Source organism: Melanerpes formicivorus, unplaced genomic scaffold (assembly GCF_026170545.1).
Source record: "Melanerpes formicivorus ecotype bairdi unplaced genomic scaffold, bMelFor1.0.p_v2 SCAF_39, whole genome shotgun sequence".
In the NCBI taxonomy this organism is placed as follows: Eukaryota; Metazoa; Chordata; class Aves; order Piciformes; family Picidae; genus Melanerpes; species Melanerpes formicivorus.
The window spans coordinates 4,681,105-4,699,477 of NW_027142391.1; the positions used below are offsets into that span (position 1 = coordinate 4,681,105).

The following is an 18,373-nucleotide window of genomic DNA, read 5'->3' on the forward strand; positions in this document are numbered from 1 at the left end:
TTTCCTCTGGCAAATTCTTGCAGTAGGTTAACTAAAGCATCCTTCTAATACATTGAACAAATCCACTGTTCCAGCTAACAAAGACGAGAATTCTTTTAGCCCCATTAGAGAGCAATTATGGAAACACGGTTATCATATTTCCTTATTAATGACATCTTCTAAATGATTGTGTCTGTAGCAGTCAGAGAGGCTGAAATTATGCATGGAGTGAAAAAAAAGTTATCACTGGGGAAAAATGAAATAATCTCCTTCCAGCAAAAAGAGAAGATATAGTAGCAAACGCTGTCCCCAAACCTGATGTATGTATCTTAACGATTTGAGGCAGCATCAAGAATAAATCTGTCTTTGGAGATGCAAACGCAAGACTGCATTGCCAGAACAAATCATCTCCCACGACAAAAAGGGATGCATGATGCAAATTCAAACAGAATTAGAACAACAAGTCTGCCTCATCTGAAGCTAGATAATCTGCGGCCGTGCCTATAGGTAAGCACAGGCTTTCACAGTCCATTTCACTTCCAAGGAAAATCTAAGGCAGGGTTCTCACCTGTGCTGCCACGGCATCTAAAAACCACCACACAAACCCCCACAGTGAAATCATTTGCATCTGAAGTACTGACAAACCTGTCTTGTCTGAATTGCACAGAATTGTCTCTTTCTCTTTGGTTCCAGGCCCGTGCCTCATCCACACTGAAATCATGAAGGGCTCTTTTAGATTGACTGTGACAACACCATCTGGAATCTTCACAGCTTGTGTACCATTAAATTCAAACACTTGGTCACTGTCATGACCATTATCAGTAGGCAGTCCTATTGTCCAGTTAGCAGCACTACTTGGAGGGGGAAGCAGCTCGACTGTGCCAGAAGCAGCACCTACAATAAAAACAATCAAATGAAAAAAGGTAGAAACGAAAGAGATTGGTTTCAAACTGGTTTTCTGAGCACTAATTTCCCAGCAGTGTCAGAATTAATGGCTGGACTGGATCTTAAAGGTCTTTTCCAACCAAAACAATTCTATGATTATCACCACCAGCACGCAGCAAGCAATTCTCCTTTCAAATAATGTGTCACTAAGAATAGAACACCTAATATAACAATGTCCTCCATACATTCAACTTCTGGGTAGATGACTAATCTCATGGAGATTGTTTTGCTTAGTATCTCTGCATCTGTAAAGTCCTATTTTGCCTGTAAGAGTTCTAAGACTAATATCCATCCAGCTGAAGAGGGCTGCCTAAGCACCCTCTCCCTGATCACTGCCTAACAATATCCTAGTCAAGAGCAATGATACCCAGCAGGTGCTTGGCATGCTGGGTTTTTTCCTCCACTTCAAGCCTAAATCATTATCATCACAGTGACCTCATCAGGGAATAGCTTAGGAATTGCTTGTGCCTCTTCTAGGGTTGTTCACACTTTCAGCTAACTTCAGCTGAAGCTGAAGGCAAATCATCAGTGATAATTAGCCCTGCAATCCCAACTCTTCCATATTGGCCACAGAAGATTCCTAAACTTTTCAAAGGGCCTTTAACTGGAGGAGACATGGGTGCCAAGGTGCCCTTTACTCCTTGGGTAAGTATTGCACAAATGTAACCAAGCCAAGCAAACTGTTTTATCCAAACCACACTGTCTTGGCTTTCTCAGCTACTTTTTCACCATGTATTTCTTAAATTGGATCCTTCACATCCATCCTGCCTCAGAAAAACCTCAGAGAGGTTTTCACAGCCATTCCCTTCCACATATATGTAATTCTTTCAGCTCTTCAATCTCCTGTAGGGAAATTATTTGTCTACATAAGCTAGCAAAGAGGCAGAAACAAAAGCCTTCACTGCATTTGAGAATCATTCAGAAGTCACCTTCAGCTAATTTCATGCCTTTTATTGCTTGCTAAGAAAGAAGCTGGAGGAAACTACATGCAAATGAAGCCTTTATCTACTCATTGACTTGTGGTCTAACATAACAAAGATAAACTAAGAATCAAGAGAGATGACTCAATTTTAAGAAAAGTGCTCTTACCACAGAGTCTGTGAATGGATTTCTCTGAGTAGGTGTCTCTGTCACAGCCCTTCCCAATGTGATTGGTTTCTAGTTCAACTGTTGCTTCAACAGAGGTTATGGGCTCATCACACGTCTCCAAACGCATGCCAGGGAAGAGAGCTAAGGAACCAGTACCAGGCTCATATTCTATTCTTTTGCTCCAACCTGTGCATTTATCCAAAGAAACAACATCAATCAATCTCTCATATTTAACTCAAGGTACTGGCAAATGCCAAAGGCAGATAAGGAAGGAGGGCAAACTAACCTTGCCAGCCAGGCTTGCATGTAGGTTTAACGCTAATTTTAACCAGCACATCCTCAGCAGCTCTCTTCTTCCCACAGTCATAGGCTGTTACTGTCAGTTTGTACTGATGTTCTTTGCCATAGTTTAACTTTTCTGTGTTTTTTATGTAACCTGACACACACACACACACAAAAGCAATAATCAGATGTCAGTATCTGCTCATTTCTCAGCCATTGACACAATTAAATGCATTCAGATACCACCTACATACTTGATGCAGGTACCAAGGCTTTTATAGACACACCTGCAAGTGAATTAGCCCTTCACTGTTTGACTTCTCAATGCCAGACATCAGGTACTGGTCCTTAAAAATGCCATAATCCGAGAGATAGCACATATACCCAGAACAGCAGGTACAGAGTTAATCAAACTCTTCACAGTGTATCAATCAAAAAGTAACTGTTCATAGCTGGTAACTGCCACACAAATTGGTAGACACATGCCAGGATTCTCCAGCCGTTTTCATTTGCACAGCTGTACAAATTATCCATTGGCAACGTGGATCCCCAAAACCTCAAACTTAAAGCCCACTAAAAAATGTTTTCCTTTGCTTAATCAGATTTTGAAAGGTCCACAGATAAACTGTGGAAAGGAAATAACCTCAACAAATCACTACACTTCAAACCCAATAACTATGGTAATCTCCAGAGTCACATACAAGCACCTCAAATGTGAAAAGCACACACATGGAATCCAAATTCTGAGAGCTAATTAGCAAAAGCTACCCTAATACAGAATAGAAAACTACAAGGGCAAAAAAAAAGCCTACTAAGAGCTGGTTTCAAGCAGAACACAGCTCCCATATTTTCTTTATTTTGAAAAGCATTTCACAAGAAACAACAGACATGCAGCAGACCATCTGCTCCTTACATCAGTAGATAGTACCACAGGACTGGCATTGAAATCCATCTCACTTCTCATTATCAGTGCACAGTGCTGAAGGGAATGTGGCCATTTAATGATCTGTTGTAGCAATGGGCTAAGAGAGGACTGCTGCGGTTCTACGCCAACCAGTCCGAAGTGCTGCCCTTAGGATGGCAAAGTACAGCAATTCCCACTCCATCCCACATCATATTCTTACCATCTTTGTCAATAGCAAAAGGTACATCCGGAGTTACAATTTCATAACTGCAGATCTGGCTGAACTGTGGTGAACAATCTGCATCCACTGCTTCCACTTTGAGGATGTTGTCATACCTCTTCCCTTCAATAGCAGTTGCTTTGTACGACTTCTCTTTGAACACAGGAGCGTACTCATTGACATCATTCACCTGGATGTGGACTGTTGCCCTGCAGAGAAAACAGAAAGCTCAGCTTCCTCTCTACTGCAAAACTCCAGTTCATGCAAGGAGCCTGCTAGAACAGCTCCCTCTATTACAGATGAAGCTATCCTTTGAAATTTAAGCTCCTGGGAAGGAAGTGATCAATGACTAATAAAACAATCTCAACTACCCTCCCTAGGAAAGCAGTGGATGTTCTCCCAGTGTGTTCCTACATAATTCATTGCAGCTTTATGCTTCCTATTGCTGTTTATTTGCAAATGAAATACAAATGCTTGTATTGCAACTATTAAGTTGCCACCATTTTGCAGATACACCACAAAATACAGCTGTGACAAAATAGGCTTTTGCTTCCAGCAGCACAACCCTTCCTCTTTCCTGCTGTCAGATTATTTGATATAAACACCAATTTTTATTCCATGTGAATAAAGAGTGACAGTTAAGACTGGTCTTAGAGTAAGAGCTCAGTCAAGTGCATTGGATTAGCTTTCTTTGGCTAATAAAGTACTGAGCTGTAAGTCAGTGAAAACTGGCTTATTTCTTGCATGTGGGAATGAGAGAGCAGACAATTTAAATGGAAGAATCACAGCAGTAGAAGATACACTTTAACACATCATACAGTAGCTAGTTAGGTAATCCTCAACAAATTGGATCTTGAATTCTGTCTTTTCATGCCTGTCACTGATTGCTGGTATGTACACAATAGGAAAACAATTCAGTTTCTGCCAGTGACCCATGGAGAAAAGGTGAGTAACAAAAAAGTATCTGGAATGTAAACTGATAAAGAATTCAATCACTACAATCCATCCATAAAAGCAAAAGTTTTCCAATGCAAGTCTTTCAGTATTTCTTTTATCCTATGTGCTAAATAAATGCCACAAAAAAGAGCCTTCTCTACCAAACACACTTCATATTCTTGCCTTTAAAAGCTAAACTCCAAAATGGTTAAAAGCCATAAAAAAACCATATAATAGACAGCCATGGGCCAGGAAAATTTCAACAGTGGTTTGTAGGTGCAGGTCTTTGAAACCCATCACACCCTGCTGTGAGTGCAGAAGAGCTGCAGAGCACACTGCCAGATCTGGGCTGGTTCATTACATAGCTGTGAATTTGGATGACCATAATTTTCACTAGAGCCATCAGAAGAAACTTCATCTCTCAGTTAACCAACAGAGATAGAAAAATAGGTAAATTCTGCAGTCTAGGTTCTACAGCACAGGTTCTACAGTTCTATCCAAATGAACAAAGACTGATTCCAACCAACCCAACAACATTTACTTCCATCTTTCCCTTTGAAATCTTCCTTCAGAAGTAAAATTGAATATCAAATAAGGCAGATCTATTTTCCATAAGTGCAATCCCTAGGGAGATAACTTCCTGCTGCTTGTTTGAAGCTATGGAGTAACAAGGTTGTATTTGTCACCACGATGAGAGCTGCTAGTCTGTTCCTCATCTTATTTACATCCTTCTTTGCTTCATACAAACAGTAACCTTCCACATGCTCTGCAGATGTTTACACCAGGGTGTTAAAGAGCTATTCTCAAGTAGATTTGCAAGAGAGCATTTTATATTGTGGTTTTCTCTTCAGACAAAGATTAGCTGAAGATTGCTTTGTTCTCGTTCTTTAATCTAGGCAGAGATGAACCTTATGCTACTCATCTTGAGGGTTATTTGGTGAGGCTGTCTGGAAATGACAGCAACATGTGTCCTTTGCTATTGTGTCAAGTTTTATACAGACTGACCTCTTGAACCAGTTTTTTTGGTTTTAGGAACTGAACTCTGAACCACTGTCCAGGTCTGGTATCCTCTGCAAACTCTTTAGGTCAACTCAAGCCAGATTTGAACTCTACCAGCAGTTTTCCTGCTTCTATCCCCACATTATTTTCCAATGCAAATTCACAGACAACCCAGGATAAAGCAGTATCATCTACACCCCCATTAAAAAGATGTCAAAACCAGTTCATTTCCATTTTCTTGCCATTTCTATTAGCATTCCATGAAAGTCTTCCAGCATTAACACTTGGTTTGCATTTAAATACAGAGACCACAAACCCCCATGAGCTGGAGACTACTTGAAACCAAACTTCCCCTCAGCCCACCACAGACTGACTTACTTGTGGGATTTTTTTGCATTGGCTCCATCTGGTCCCTTTCCACAATCATAAGCCTGGATGGTGAAGGTGTAGTCCTTCTGGAGCTCACAGTCAAGCTTTTCTTTAGAGCGTATTATTCCCTCACCAGTGGATTTATCCACTACCACTGCTTCAAAGGGAACATTTTGCCCATGAATTTTAAATCCACAAATCTCACCTACAGAGTCAAAGTAAGAGAGGTTAGAACTGGTCACAATTATTAGACCTTTTTGTTTTGTTTTGTTTAAATAAATGACCAAGTATTTTGCAGCCAAGGGTTTGTGAGGGTCTGTGGACAAAGCAAGAGCACTGTGCTTTAAAATGGGTGATTTCTGGGAACTTTAGTAAAAAGAAGCACACGTCTGCCTTCCAAGCAGCTTGTTTACTTTGCATCCATTCATGCAGGAGTACAAAAGAGAGAGAAATGTAGACAGGCATTTCACAGGAGTACTTGAGATAGCTCTAGGGTAAAAGTAGATCTTATGAGAGCATACAGCCAAGGCCACTGGTGTAATCTTCTATGCCAAGCTACTGGGAATAGCTGGGCAGCTTGTTTATTTTGACCAGAGCAAAAGGTTAAAATGCACAGTTACAAGTCAAGGGATGAAAAAGCTTCATGTATAGATTCAGCACCATAATTACAGAAATTCTGTCAACAGATCAAAGAACAAAGTCTTCCTGTGCAATGTACCTGGCTAAAATTAGGGAATCAAAATAAACTATTGAATGAGCAAGGTAGAAATACCAACTTCTCAGGCATCCATTTCAACAGCTATCTACTAACAAAGACCAAATATATTAGCCAAGGAAGCTCTCACATTGAACAATGTAATAGGCTTTCCTTCCTACTCAAACTCCTCATCCTAACAAACTTGCCAGAGAAATCCCCTAGTAGGTCATTTTAAAACACACCTAAGCCTAAGCTTAGATTACAAGAGCTCCTCGCTGGCACAGCCAGGTCCATCTGTCCTCACATTATCTGGACTGAGGCTAGCACACCTAGCTGTGCTAACAAAAGCCAGTCCATGAACAGGCTGATCACCTCCATTGTGGTTTTACCTGTATAACTTGTTATGTTTGAAAGGTGACTTTGTTACACCAACATTTTGCCATTAGACTTGCAGTGGTATCATGGTACCATGAATGCACTCCTCCTGCGAACATGTCTAGAGGCATTATCCTGATTTGAGACTACTGAAGGAGGTGGACTGCAGGGAAGATGTTCCAATGCTTCAGCAGTTCAGTATCACTTTACAAAAAAAGTTCAGATGTCCCAATGAAGTCAGCTACCAGTGAAAAGATCAGAAAATACTTATTTTCCCCAAAACAATCTCTTCGGTGTCCACAGAGCGTACAACCACCCCAAATGGTTCAAATGGATGTCTGATTGACAGATATTTCTAACCAAGGGTTTGGTTACATAACAGGATTTTTTTATCAATATACTTTAAAATAGAAAAAAACTGGGAGAGTAATAAATGGGACAAAAGAGCATGACAGGATCTTCTGTTTAAGTGCTGATTCCCCATTTCATAACCAAAGTTAGTAGGTTAATATTCATAAAAGGGATAGAAAGAACCCTTTATCACCTTCTTTGGTGACTGTCACCTCAAAACTCTCTAAAGGGAGAAAAGATAAACCCAAGTCAGTAACAGGAAAGGTTGAGAGGGAGCAAATAAGGAAAAGGCAAAGATGCACACATTACACAGAAAAGCTTTGGAAAAATTGTCTTTTAAAATTCCAGTGGTAATCTGCTGCAACTGTTACAATTTTTAGAGTTTTAGTTATGTTAAATATGATTTAATCTTTTAACTCCAGGCTGCCATTTGCAGAATTCTGAAATATTTAAGAAGTTTATCAAAAGGCTTTTGGCTTTTTTTCCCTCAAAGGGCTTTTGGCTTTTTTTCCTCCTTTTTTTTTTAACACCAACTGCCAAACCAAAGATATTCTCAAGCTTCCATGTTGATTAAGAGCTATTCATACAGTAGAATTCATGTATACTGTTCTATTTAAGGAAGACATGTTAAATAATCTAAACAGGATTTATTCTAGTGCACTGAAACCACTATGTTTCTACAATTAAAAATCTTCACACTTCCCTTCTAGTTCCAGGAAAATTGTTTTAGACAGTCATGGGATTTTTGTGTTTCCACATAGGTTTTTATCAGTGTAGCACCTGGCAGTTACAAAATTCACATTCTCCATCAAGCTCAACTGGACTACTGCCACAATTCTAGACCAAAACACATGTTTAGTAGTGATCCTAATGAACATAAAAGCTTTAACATAAGCAGCACAGGGTGGGGGAGCTATGTATTCTCCTGGCAGCCCATTGCTCTTCCATGTTAAAAAAGCAACCAACAGCTGCTATCATTTTTATTCTGCTGCTGAAGGAAAGAGATTCAGGTGCTCAGATACAATCTGCTGGTACTGAGAATGCCCTGAGCAGCCTGCTTTGTCCCCTCCACCCACTCTAGAAGAGTACAAACTTCCCCAGTGTCCTGGAGCTTCCATCCTTAGGGGAGATCTCAGGTATCATGGAGTTATACAATGGTATCAGAGGACTGTGACAGACACTTGAGTGGTTTCACAGTTCTACTGGGAAGGGAGTTAACCCTGTCCTTCACTCCCTGGAAATCATAATTGGTTAAACTCCTGAACTATCACCTTAGGCATCATCCACATATCAATTATTTTTTACTGATTACCATCATCTTTGACCTGAATTCCAGTACATCAAAGCAGACTCCTACCCTTAAAATCACTTCTAGCAGGTCTCCTGTTCATTCTCACCTATTTCAGACAACTTTCAGTAGCAGTTATTCAAGTCTCCATCCTAGAGTGGCCTTAAAAAGGCAAATTGACAGTTTAGTATTGAAGCAGAAATACAGTAAAGGAAAATTACCTTCTAATGTATCATGATTCCTAGTCCTTCATTTTAGAGCAGCCAATTGCCGAAATAGCTCTCATTAGGTTCTCCCTGAAACTCACTTCAGGTAATCCCTAGACTTATCATCAGCTCTTTATTTTAATGCACTATGTATGCTGCCTCTTTGGCACCCACCTAATTTATTTCAGTCTGTTCTAGCACAGGTTATAAATATAATCCCAGATTTTCATGTGTCTTGGCAATAGGAGCATTCAAGAAAAACTTTACACTGCTTAAATTCGGGGCTGACACCACTGGTTAGCCACAAGTGACATTCCAGCTGGAAGCTTTTGAATATTCCAGATCTCTCACTCCTGTACACCCACTCCCTGCTCCCTTCCAGCAACTCTAAACTTGAGAGTCAAGCATTGATGTGAAACACTGAGCTTACATTTAGAACAAAAATTTTAAAAGGGGAAGGGAACATTAAAGCAGAAATCCTGGTAATAAAAGAGGGAGAAGTGTACTAATGTGGCAGTCATCTATCTGGGACAAGGAGAGGCTGTTCAAAAAACTATCCACTTCTCAACCACCTGAAGGGACCTTTAAATCTGGCACCAACAACAATTTAGCTGCCCAGGCACTACATTTCTAGCTCCTAAGCATAAGACATAAATAAGCTCTCTGGTAAATATCTGTGTGTCTCCAGATGCTTTTTGAAGTGTAAAGCTCTTGCTCAAGGTGTACTATAGCTCAGCTTCTGCCAGGGGTTTCTCAGAACAGTAACTGATCCAACACAGTCCTATTTTCCACTTCATGGTACTCAGGTTAACAGACCAGGTTCTTGTGACTGAGAAAGTTTCAATAAATAAAAGCTCTGAGGTAACCCAGGATCTAAGTGCTCTAAATATGCAAATGCAGAGCTCCCAACCTAACAGGCTTTTTTAAGCTCTCTCTTTTCAAAGTCTCTCTGCAATAAACAGAAGCAAAAAGCAGTAATTCTCTAAAAGTACTTCTCCTTTCTCAAAAATATATCACAGACTGGTACAGAGCTATTTTAAGACAAATAAGATAATTAATAGATTAATTATGCAGCATATATAGAGAGGAATATATGTGCTTAATGCTTTTTCTCACTCCATTCTGGAGTGAGACACATTACTGAAATAGATTTCTAACTCTCCTAATCTTAGAACAAAATCATGATCAATCTTTAAGTTAGTTTATATTTGTTCAGCTAAATAGACTGTAACTGGGACAGAACTTTACTGTGCTGTAACCACAGCTGAAAAAACATTTCACTTTACAGATATATCAGGTTTGTGGAATTTATATTAGCCAGAAAACACAGAGTGATTTTCTACCCTAAAAGCATTCTGTGTTTCTCCTTTCCAGTGCAGCACAATTAAATAACAGTAAGGATTTGGTAGAATGCTAAGGTTTGGTTAATTTTCACTGGTTTATCTCTTTCTGGATTGTTATGCAGTGATGTAAAATAACTACACAGTCATAAAAATACTTGTATCTAAACTGGGCATACAATCCAGTGTGTCCACTAGGCACTCTCAACCTTTGGAGTCAACTATCCCTCTACATTTGATGAGACATTAGGGAAAATTTCTTTACTGAAAGGCTGCCCAGGGAGGTGGTAGAATCACCATCCCTGGAGGTGTTCAAGGAATGTGTAGGTGTGGTGCTTGAGGATATAGTTCAGTGGTCATGGTAGTCGGGTTATGCTTGGACTAGATTATTTTTTCCAACCTTAATGATTCTTTATGGTTGGACTAGATGATCTTTTCCAACCTTAATGATTCTTTATGGTTGGACTAGGTGATCTTTTCCAACCTTAATGATTCTATGATCCTATATCCTCCTAGCTCTAACCAAGCAGCAGTCTCCATGAGGACCATGGAAAGCCTCCCATATTTCAATACATTTAGTAGCATACAAAACTGTTGAAAAGCCAACTCATTCTAAATGTCACAACTGATGATAACTCCAGTTTGTATCTGTATGCACAACAGGTAGAAAATAAAAAGCAAAGAGAAAATGAAAGACAAAATTTAAGGCATGCTTTAAACTTGCTGCAAAAATGGCTGAAACCCTACAGCAACAGAGCTGCCTCTTGGGTTTGCCAAGCGGCTGTGCACATATTGTTGCACACACATTGACTCACTCGCTGGATATGACAAGATCAAAATCTTTATGTTTGACTACACAGTGTCATTCTCCTCTACACATGATTCCTTTCTGGCCTGATCCTGCTGAGCACTGCATTACAGGGGCCTTCTGCAGACAGGACGTCAGCACAGCTCCCTGCCCTACACAAACAGAGCTCGGTGGTGCGGCACGGAAAATGCCATCAGCGCTCGCCCACTGCAACATGTGAGCCACACACACCTCCAGGAGAGGCTGGCAGGAAGGCTTGGGAGATTTTTTTGGGGAGGATTTTTAAAGAATAAATAGAAGATTCTTCAAGCTCACTTTCAAAGCTCTATGTATATTCATGCTCTAAGTCAAAAAATTCCCAACCCCTACAAAAATAGTCCTTATGTTCCAGATTAGTAAGGGGAAAAAATAAACTATAAGTGATCCTCACTAGGGGTGGGGTAACTAAAAGCCTGATACAGGCATATTAAAAAAGCAAGGAAACATTTCTTCCCATGAGGGAAACACCTCCAATATCTTGCTAGCAAGACCCTGTGTTATCCTCTCATAACAAAACAAATTCAGTTATCAGATACAGTATTGTTTCAAAAGCAGTAAAAACTCAGCTCCTTTGTTATACATAAAGAGGAAACCCTTACTGAGAGCCTCAGACATTAAACTGGACACAAATTAATGTACAATAGAAAAATGCAGCTGTCCTTTGGGGGTTGTTTCTTTCAGCAAAACCATCTTGGAAACGTCTGAAATTGCTGAAATTCCAACACGTCTCTATTTGTAATGTAGAGAAGTTTCACTGAGGAAGGACAATGGTGATTGTCCTCTCAAGCAGATCTACAACAGTCATGGTACAAAAGCCCAATTCCAGAGGGGCTCTACAGTTGGGCAGCACAATGAGGCACCCTGGGCACGACCATCTTCAAACCTTGTCTGCAAAAATGTGCTGTTTCAGATACGAAACCACACAAATCACCCTAGGAATAAATGTCTAGATAACCCTGCTTGTTTTTGCACATGTGAATTTGAGGATCCTACCCACAGCACAGAGTGAGAAAAGCAATAAAATATTCCTTTTACTTGCTCCACAGTTTTGTGTGCTACAATGCATTTCAATGAACCAGTTTCAAGATACTTCAACATGCTCAAAAATGAAGGAAAGCAAAAAGCTCTGTTTAAAATATTTTAAACCTGCAGAGAGTTCAAAAGTTTCACTGCTCAGCTAGGGGCACAGTTAATTAAAATCTCTAACCTTTTGAAGTATGAATAAATTTGGGTTTTAAGTAGGAATATAGCAGTTAGGGCTGAAGCAGCCATTGAATCCAGCAAATGCTTTGTTTTGCTGTAAAAACACGTCACTGGGCTTCTCACACTTAAAACACCCACGAAGATGCTGCTGGACAACACCAGTGCTGTTCTCCATCCTGGGACACAACTGTAGCACCACCAACTAGAACTGGTAATGCTGATTCAACACATCTCCCACTTTAGGGCTCCTCAAAGACAGATTCAAGTATTGTTCCATTTAATGTCAGACAAATACTTCAATGAATCCCAAAGCAGAGTCAGGCAGCCCTGAAGGCAAATTGTATCCTAGATTGCATCAAGAAGAGTATGGCCAGGAGGTCAAGTGAAGGGATTCTGCCCCTTTACTCTGTTCTTGTGAGACCTCCCTCTCAAACACTGCATCCAGCTCTGGAGTCCCCATCCTAAGGAAGACACAGAGCTGTTGAAACAAGTCCGGAGCAGGGCCACAAAAATGATCCAAGGGCTGGAGCACCTCTGTTATGAGGATAGGCTGAGGGAGCTTAGGTTGTTCAGCCTAGAGAAGAGATCACTCTGGGGGGACCTTCCAATACCTGAAGGGATCCTGCAGGAAGGCTGAAGAGGAACTTTTCATAAGGATGTCTAGAGACTGGACAAGGGGGAATGGTTTGAAGCTGAGGGAGAGTAGAATTAGACTGGATCTTAGGAAGACATTCCTTAGTACGAGGGTGGCAAGACTCTGGAATAGGCTGCCCAGGGAAGGTGCAGATGCCTCCTCCCTCGGGGTGTTCAAGGCCAGGCTGGATGAGGCCTTGAGCAGCTGAGTCTAGCTGAGAGACATCCCTGCCCATGGCAGGGAGGTTGGAGTAGATGACCTCTAAGGGCCCTTCCAAACGAAACCATTCTACGATTCTCTAATTATGCAACTCCTTGGTATCACTCTGCTGGATTAAAACATTCCTTTACATTTTTTAGCATATTGTGTTTAGAATTAAAGAGAACTATTTTAAGCCTGTTGTTCTGCTGCTTAAGAACTGTTAAGTTTTGAAAACTAAAATACAAAATGGAGAAACATTTAATAAAACCAACTTCCAGTTGTGGAAAAAACGTTCATTAAGTGAAAGCAGGCCACCACAATGGAAAAGCAGTCCCATTTGAAAGGATGCTTTGACACCAGATTTCCCTCAGCAAGTTTGACAACAACATTTTCTTAAGGCTTCATGATATCCAGCCCTCAAGAAAACTTTGCTATCCCTCAGGAGATATAAAACTGTCATTTTCACAATCTATTCAGTGCTGCCAAACTACCAGTACTTTTACACTTCAAAAGTAAAGCACTTAAGAACTGTGAGAGATGATTCATATTCTCCCAGTCACCATGCATGCAAGTCAGCCTTCCTAGATTTCCCATACAGACACTATACAAAACCAAAACTAAACAAAAAAAAAACAACCAACAGAACAGAAAAATGAAATATACACATGAAATTGAAAGCCTGGAATATAAAGTACCCTCTGGTCTGGATAGATTGGATACAGCTGTATATTTGAGGCTGAAATATGAAATAAATACGAAGGAAAACTCTGGTCCAAGGACAAACATTTCCTAGGATCTAAAAGCTTTGAGACATTATGCTGCAAGGGAAAACACACTAATTAACATGTATCATTTGTCATCAGGAAAGCATTTCCACTTCTTACAACAATCATGCAGATGAATTCTTTACCTGCAAAACGCAGAGGTGCGTCTTTGTCCAGGGCTATTAAAGGGGGGTCCAAGAGCACTGTGTTGTCATTCTCTGTAACTATACCATGATAGGTTGTCTCAATCCATGGCTTATGTTTGTTAACTGAAAAGAAAACAAAGTACAAAGTCAAAACCTTTGATGCAGACAACTTCTTTCAGAAATGTTTTATGATACTGATTTAAATCTTTCCCTCTTTCCTTTCTCTAAATCCAAACCATTATTTTACTCCATTAAAAAAACTGAGACAAAAATCTCTGCTAAGTGTGTTCAGAAGGGTTCAGCGTCCCTGTAGGCTTTCCAAAAGTAACTCAAAGAGTCTAAATTAGTCTTGGAACTATGCTGGGATTTAAGATGCCCCTGAAGTGCAATTCACAACCTTCTAACAGAGCTGGTGAGCTGCTGCTATCAGTGCCAAGAGTGACACTAGAAAACCCTATATTCAGCACCAGGTGAAAAAAAGACTGCCCAACACCTACTCTTTAATCCAACAGAAATGCAGATTTCAAACACTGCTGGAAGAAGGCATCAAAATCTCAGGCTTTCATAGAATCACAGAATGACTTAGGTTGGAAGGGACCTTAAATACCTACTCCACAGGCAGGGATGCTTCTCAACTAGACTCGGCTGCTCAAGGCCTCATCCAACCTGGCCTCGAACACCCCCAGGGAGGAGGCATCCATATCCTCCCTGGGCAACCCATTCTAGAGTCTTGCCACCCTCACACTGAAGAAATTCTTCCTGAGATCCAGTCTAAACCTATTCCAAACCTCAGCTTCAAACCATTCCCTTTGCCCTGTCACTAGACACCCTTATGAGAACTTCCTCTCCAGTCTTCCTGTAGATTGGAACATAGCTATTAGGTCCTCGCCGGAGTCTTCTCTTCTCTAGGCTGAACACCCCCAGCTCCCTCAGCCTATCTTCATAGCAGAGGAGTTCCCTTCTGCTTCTCCAACTGAGTTAGCTGTGGTTTTTTTTCCCCTTTGTGGGGGAGAGAAAGCTAAGCCTTCTCTCTCAACCCACTACAAGCCCTTGGATCATCTTTATGGCCCTCTGTCATCTAATAGAATGCCTTAAAATCCGAGTGAAAGACTGGTTACTTTTTCTGTCGCTTACTCTGTAGTTGCTTTAAGAGAATGGGAAACTCCACTAAAAGATTATCCACACAAGCATTCTTCATCTCTGCATGACAGAATGTGTAAATCCATCACTTCAGCATATTTAAGTCTTCCTCTGCCGCAATGAAATGCAGCATCTTTCCTAGACAGCTTGCAAAAGTAGTTCTTTTTCTAGCACATCACAGAGGACGCAAAGCAGAATTTATGTTATCTACTGGGGTAGCATTCTGCTACACAACAATCCAATGTGAGAGAGCTGTGATTTATTAAATATTTACCTTTATGTTACACTCTCCAAAGATAAATACAGTTCATAGTCCACAGAACCAGTATACGGGATGTAACAACCAATTCCTCTTGACACTTGAATATCCTGTTTCTCTCAGTGTAGCTCTCTTCACGCTGAGGTTCTACATGCATCACTTCCACCTAAGTTCTTCTGGGCAATGCACATCTGCTGCTTCAAAAAAAAACCTCTGAGGCTGAGGCTACCACATACCCTTGCTTCCTAAATGAATGTTGTTTTCCCAGGTCAGATTCGGGAAGATAACTAACTAGCTGTTCAGAAGCCTATGCAAAACATTCACAAAACTGCTCCTCACCAGACAGAGCCAAGTCAGCTTCAGCAAATGATGGACAGTCACATATAAAACATGTTTTGCTAGAGGGTATAACAGACATATGAAAAAGCACTCAGTAGGTGACATCTCCCAGAGTTTAGCCTTCGTGAGATGAAGCACTTCTGAAATAAATGCCCTTGCAGTCACAGTGAAGCACACAATACAGCCAGAACACTGTTACACAGTTGAGTCCTGCTACGTCACAGAACCATAAAATGGTTTGGGTTGGAAGGGACCTTAAAGATCATCTCTCTCCAACCCCTTACCATAGGCAGGGACACCTTCTACTGGACCATGTTGCTCAAGGCCTCATCCAACCTGGCCTTGAAACAACTCCAGGGAGGGGGCATCCACAACCTCCCTGGGCAACCTGCTCCAGTGTCCCACCACCCTCACTGTAAGGAATTTTTCCCTAACATCCAGTCTAAATTTATCCTCTTCCAGATTAAAGCCATTGCCCCTTGTCAAAAGTCCCTCTCCAGCTTTCATGTAGGTGCCTTCAGGCACTGGAAGGCCACTACAGGATCACCTCTCTAAAGAATTACAGACTGTCAAGGCGGCAGAAGTGTAAGGCTAACATTGTCTGAATCCTGCCTTTCCAACAAACTCAAATGGATTCATGGTCTCTGCCATCTGCTTACCCAGAGGGATTAAAAATTGTGATAAAAGGACACTTAAACAAACGATTAAACCTAAAGAACTCATACAGGAAACCGTAACACTCTGCCCCCAAGCTTTCATCTGCCATCTTTTACTGGTTAGCAGCAACAAACTGCTAGCCAGGATAGAATATCTCCATACATAATAGTGCAGCAAGGGAGAACTCACAACAAACTCCTTTAATGCAAACAGTGTTTAATTAGCACCGGGTGGTTTTACTCAGCATGGTAACACTATCTTTATAGCTTCAATCCACTCACGGGGGCATGCTTTCAATATTCAGCATACCAACTAGCCAGCTAAATGTCAGCCAATTGTTCCATTCACCCAGAAGCACACTGCTGCAGCACCCTCCAAGGAACTCTGTTTTAAAACAAACCTCCTCATGCTCAGAGGGACACATGCATCATTCCTCCCTTGGAGGGAATGCACCAATAACTGAAGTGTGAGTCTCTAGTGAAGCAGGGCTCTCAAGTCGAACCTGCTTGAAAGGTAAGTTCTTCACTACGGCTGTTAGGAGCATGAGGAGGATGCAGTTGTGTATTTTTCAGTGCATATAGGGCAGCTGCACTTCAACTGAATGTATCAGAGTCCTATCATCCCTTCATCTTAAGTCTATGCAAGGACCTGATATAAAATACTAAAACAGATCTCTGCCACAAAAACTTCCATCTCCATTCTAATGCTTCTGAATGCAGATGACAAACTGTTTAATTTTAAGCATTAGGAAACCTTGTCCTAATTTAGCAACTTAGAGTAAACCCCACGACTGTAGGGCCGTGAAGGCTGTAAAAGTTGAAGTACTGCAACCACATATGAACAGCATTATGAGTATGCTCAGCATCTGCAGTCTAGTGAACCTTCAAACAACAGACCCAGTTAAAAGCAAAGTCATGTCCTTTCATTGTGCTGTAGACAAATCATAAGGCTTCAACCCCTTTGTGTTTAGGAAGGCTAAAACATCACAAGATTTTAAAACATAAAGCTTAAATCCCTTTGTGTTTATGAAGGCTAAACATCACTGGGGTTTCAAACACCAAACTTACTGCTGAATACCCAGGAAAGGCCTGTTATCCGTGCTTGTGATCTACTGACTCCAGCAGAACCACACACTGGAAGAAATTCCAAAGCTAGCTTGTGAAATATGAGGTACAGCTTAGGAGTGACACATTACTGCTTCCCTTGAATCAACTGTGAAATCAAACCAAGTACTGTTCTGATCTAAGTTGGCTTCAGTATTGCAAAATGTTGGACTGAAAATGATCCTTTCACTTTTTCCTCTGTTACTGTGACAAAATTCCTGAAATCTGGAGAAAGTTGTTCCAAGACAGACTGTTAATTTCAAACCAAAACGCTCTGCCTATTCCAACTTGACTCAAACAAAGTGCCCTGAGCTGTTAATCTCCTGTCACTTCACTGGGATAAACTACCCTGGTTTCCATGAAATACAATATTCACACTATTTGTAAGCACCTCAGCTGGAATCTGTTGTAAATCCCAACCAGCATTTAATCTACTCAAGCAGGGGAAGCCACCCTGCACAACGCAGGGAGCTGACTTCTACTCAGTTTGTAGTGGCCAAAACCATTTAGAAGTTCAGCACTCCTCTTCTTTTAAAGCTCATGCTAGAGCCTCTACTGCTGCCAAGGAAGACCTGAATGTGTACCTGCAAGGCGAGCACAAGCCGCTTGTCTAACTTGGTTTATCTAAAGATAATTGCTGCTAAGTTACAAGAGGAAAGGGAACTGGTGCCTGATGTGAGGTGTGCCTTCAACACAGGTTTTTAAAACACTGTTCTAGGTAGATGTGCTCAGCCTCACATCACACTGAACAACCCAACTTTTACTAGTAGTGATTGGAACTCCTGCCTGTTCTGCAGAAGAGCGATATACCTTAAGGAAAGGCTTACTCAGCAAGAGCAATGCTTCATGATGCAGAATGCATCCATCAGATCAACTAGCAGCAACTTTCTCCTGATGACTGAAAGAATTAAAGCATGTAAAGGAATAGGTAAGCTGGGAAATGGGCTTTAGAGCTAGTATGAAAACTTTCATCCAAAGCTATAATCTCAAAACAATCAGAATTAATTTCTAGTACATGAATGGAAGCATATTAGCATTAAATGCACTTACCAAAAGTTCTGTCTGAGGGCTTCAGTTATCTTCTTACAGAGGCTCAGAAT

At 40.9% G+C, this 18,373-nt stretch overlaps 1 protein-coding gene across 4 annotated transcripts in view; it reads right to left on the minus strand.

Moving 5' to 3' along the window:
* Positions 1-18,373, minus strand: part of CLSTN1 (calsyntenin 1) — a 40,246-nt gene that overhangs the window by 15,778 nt on the left and 6,095 nt on the right. For 2 of the 4 annotated variants that reach the window (XM_068158351.1, XM_068158349.1), the window contains exons 2-8: positions 13,776-13,898; positions 7,340-7,369; positions 5,733-5,928; positions 3,420-3,628; positions 2,300-2,449; positions 2,014-2,199; positions 625-873 (exon numbers count right to left, since the gene is read on the minus strand). In XM_068158351.1, the coding sequence (XP_068014452.1) occupies positions 625-873; positions 2,014-2,199; positions 2,300-2,449; positions 3,420-3,628; positions 5,733-5,928; positions 7,340-7,369; positions 13,776-13,898 (1,143 nt within the window). The remainder of the gene's footprint in view (positions 1-624; positions 874-2,013; positions 2,200-2,299; positions 2,450-3,419; positions 3,629-5,732; positions 5,929-7,339; positions 7,370-13,775; positions 13,899-18,373) is intronic. The other 2 variants (XM_068158352.1, XM_068158350.1) reach the window with 1 other exon arrangement.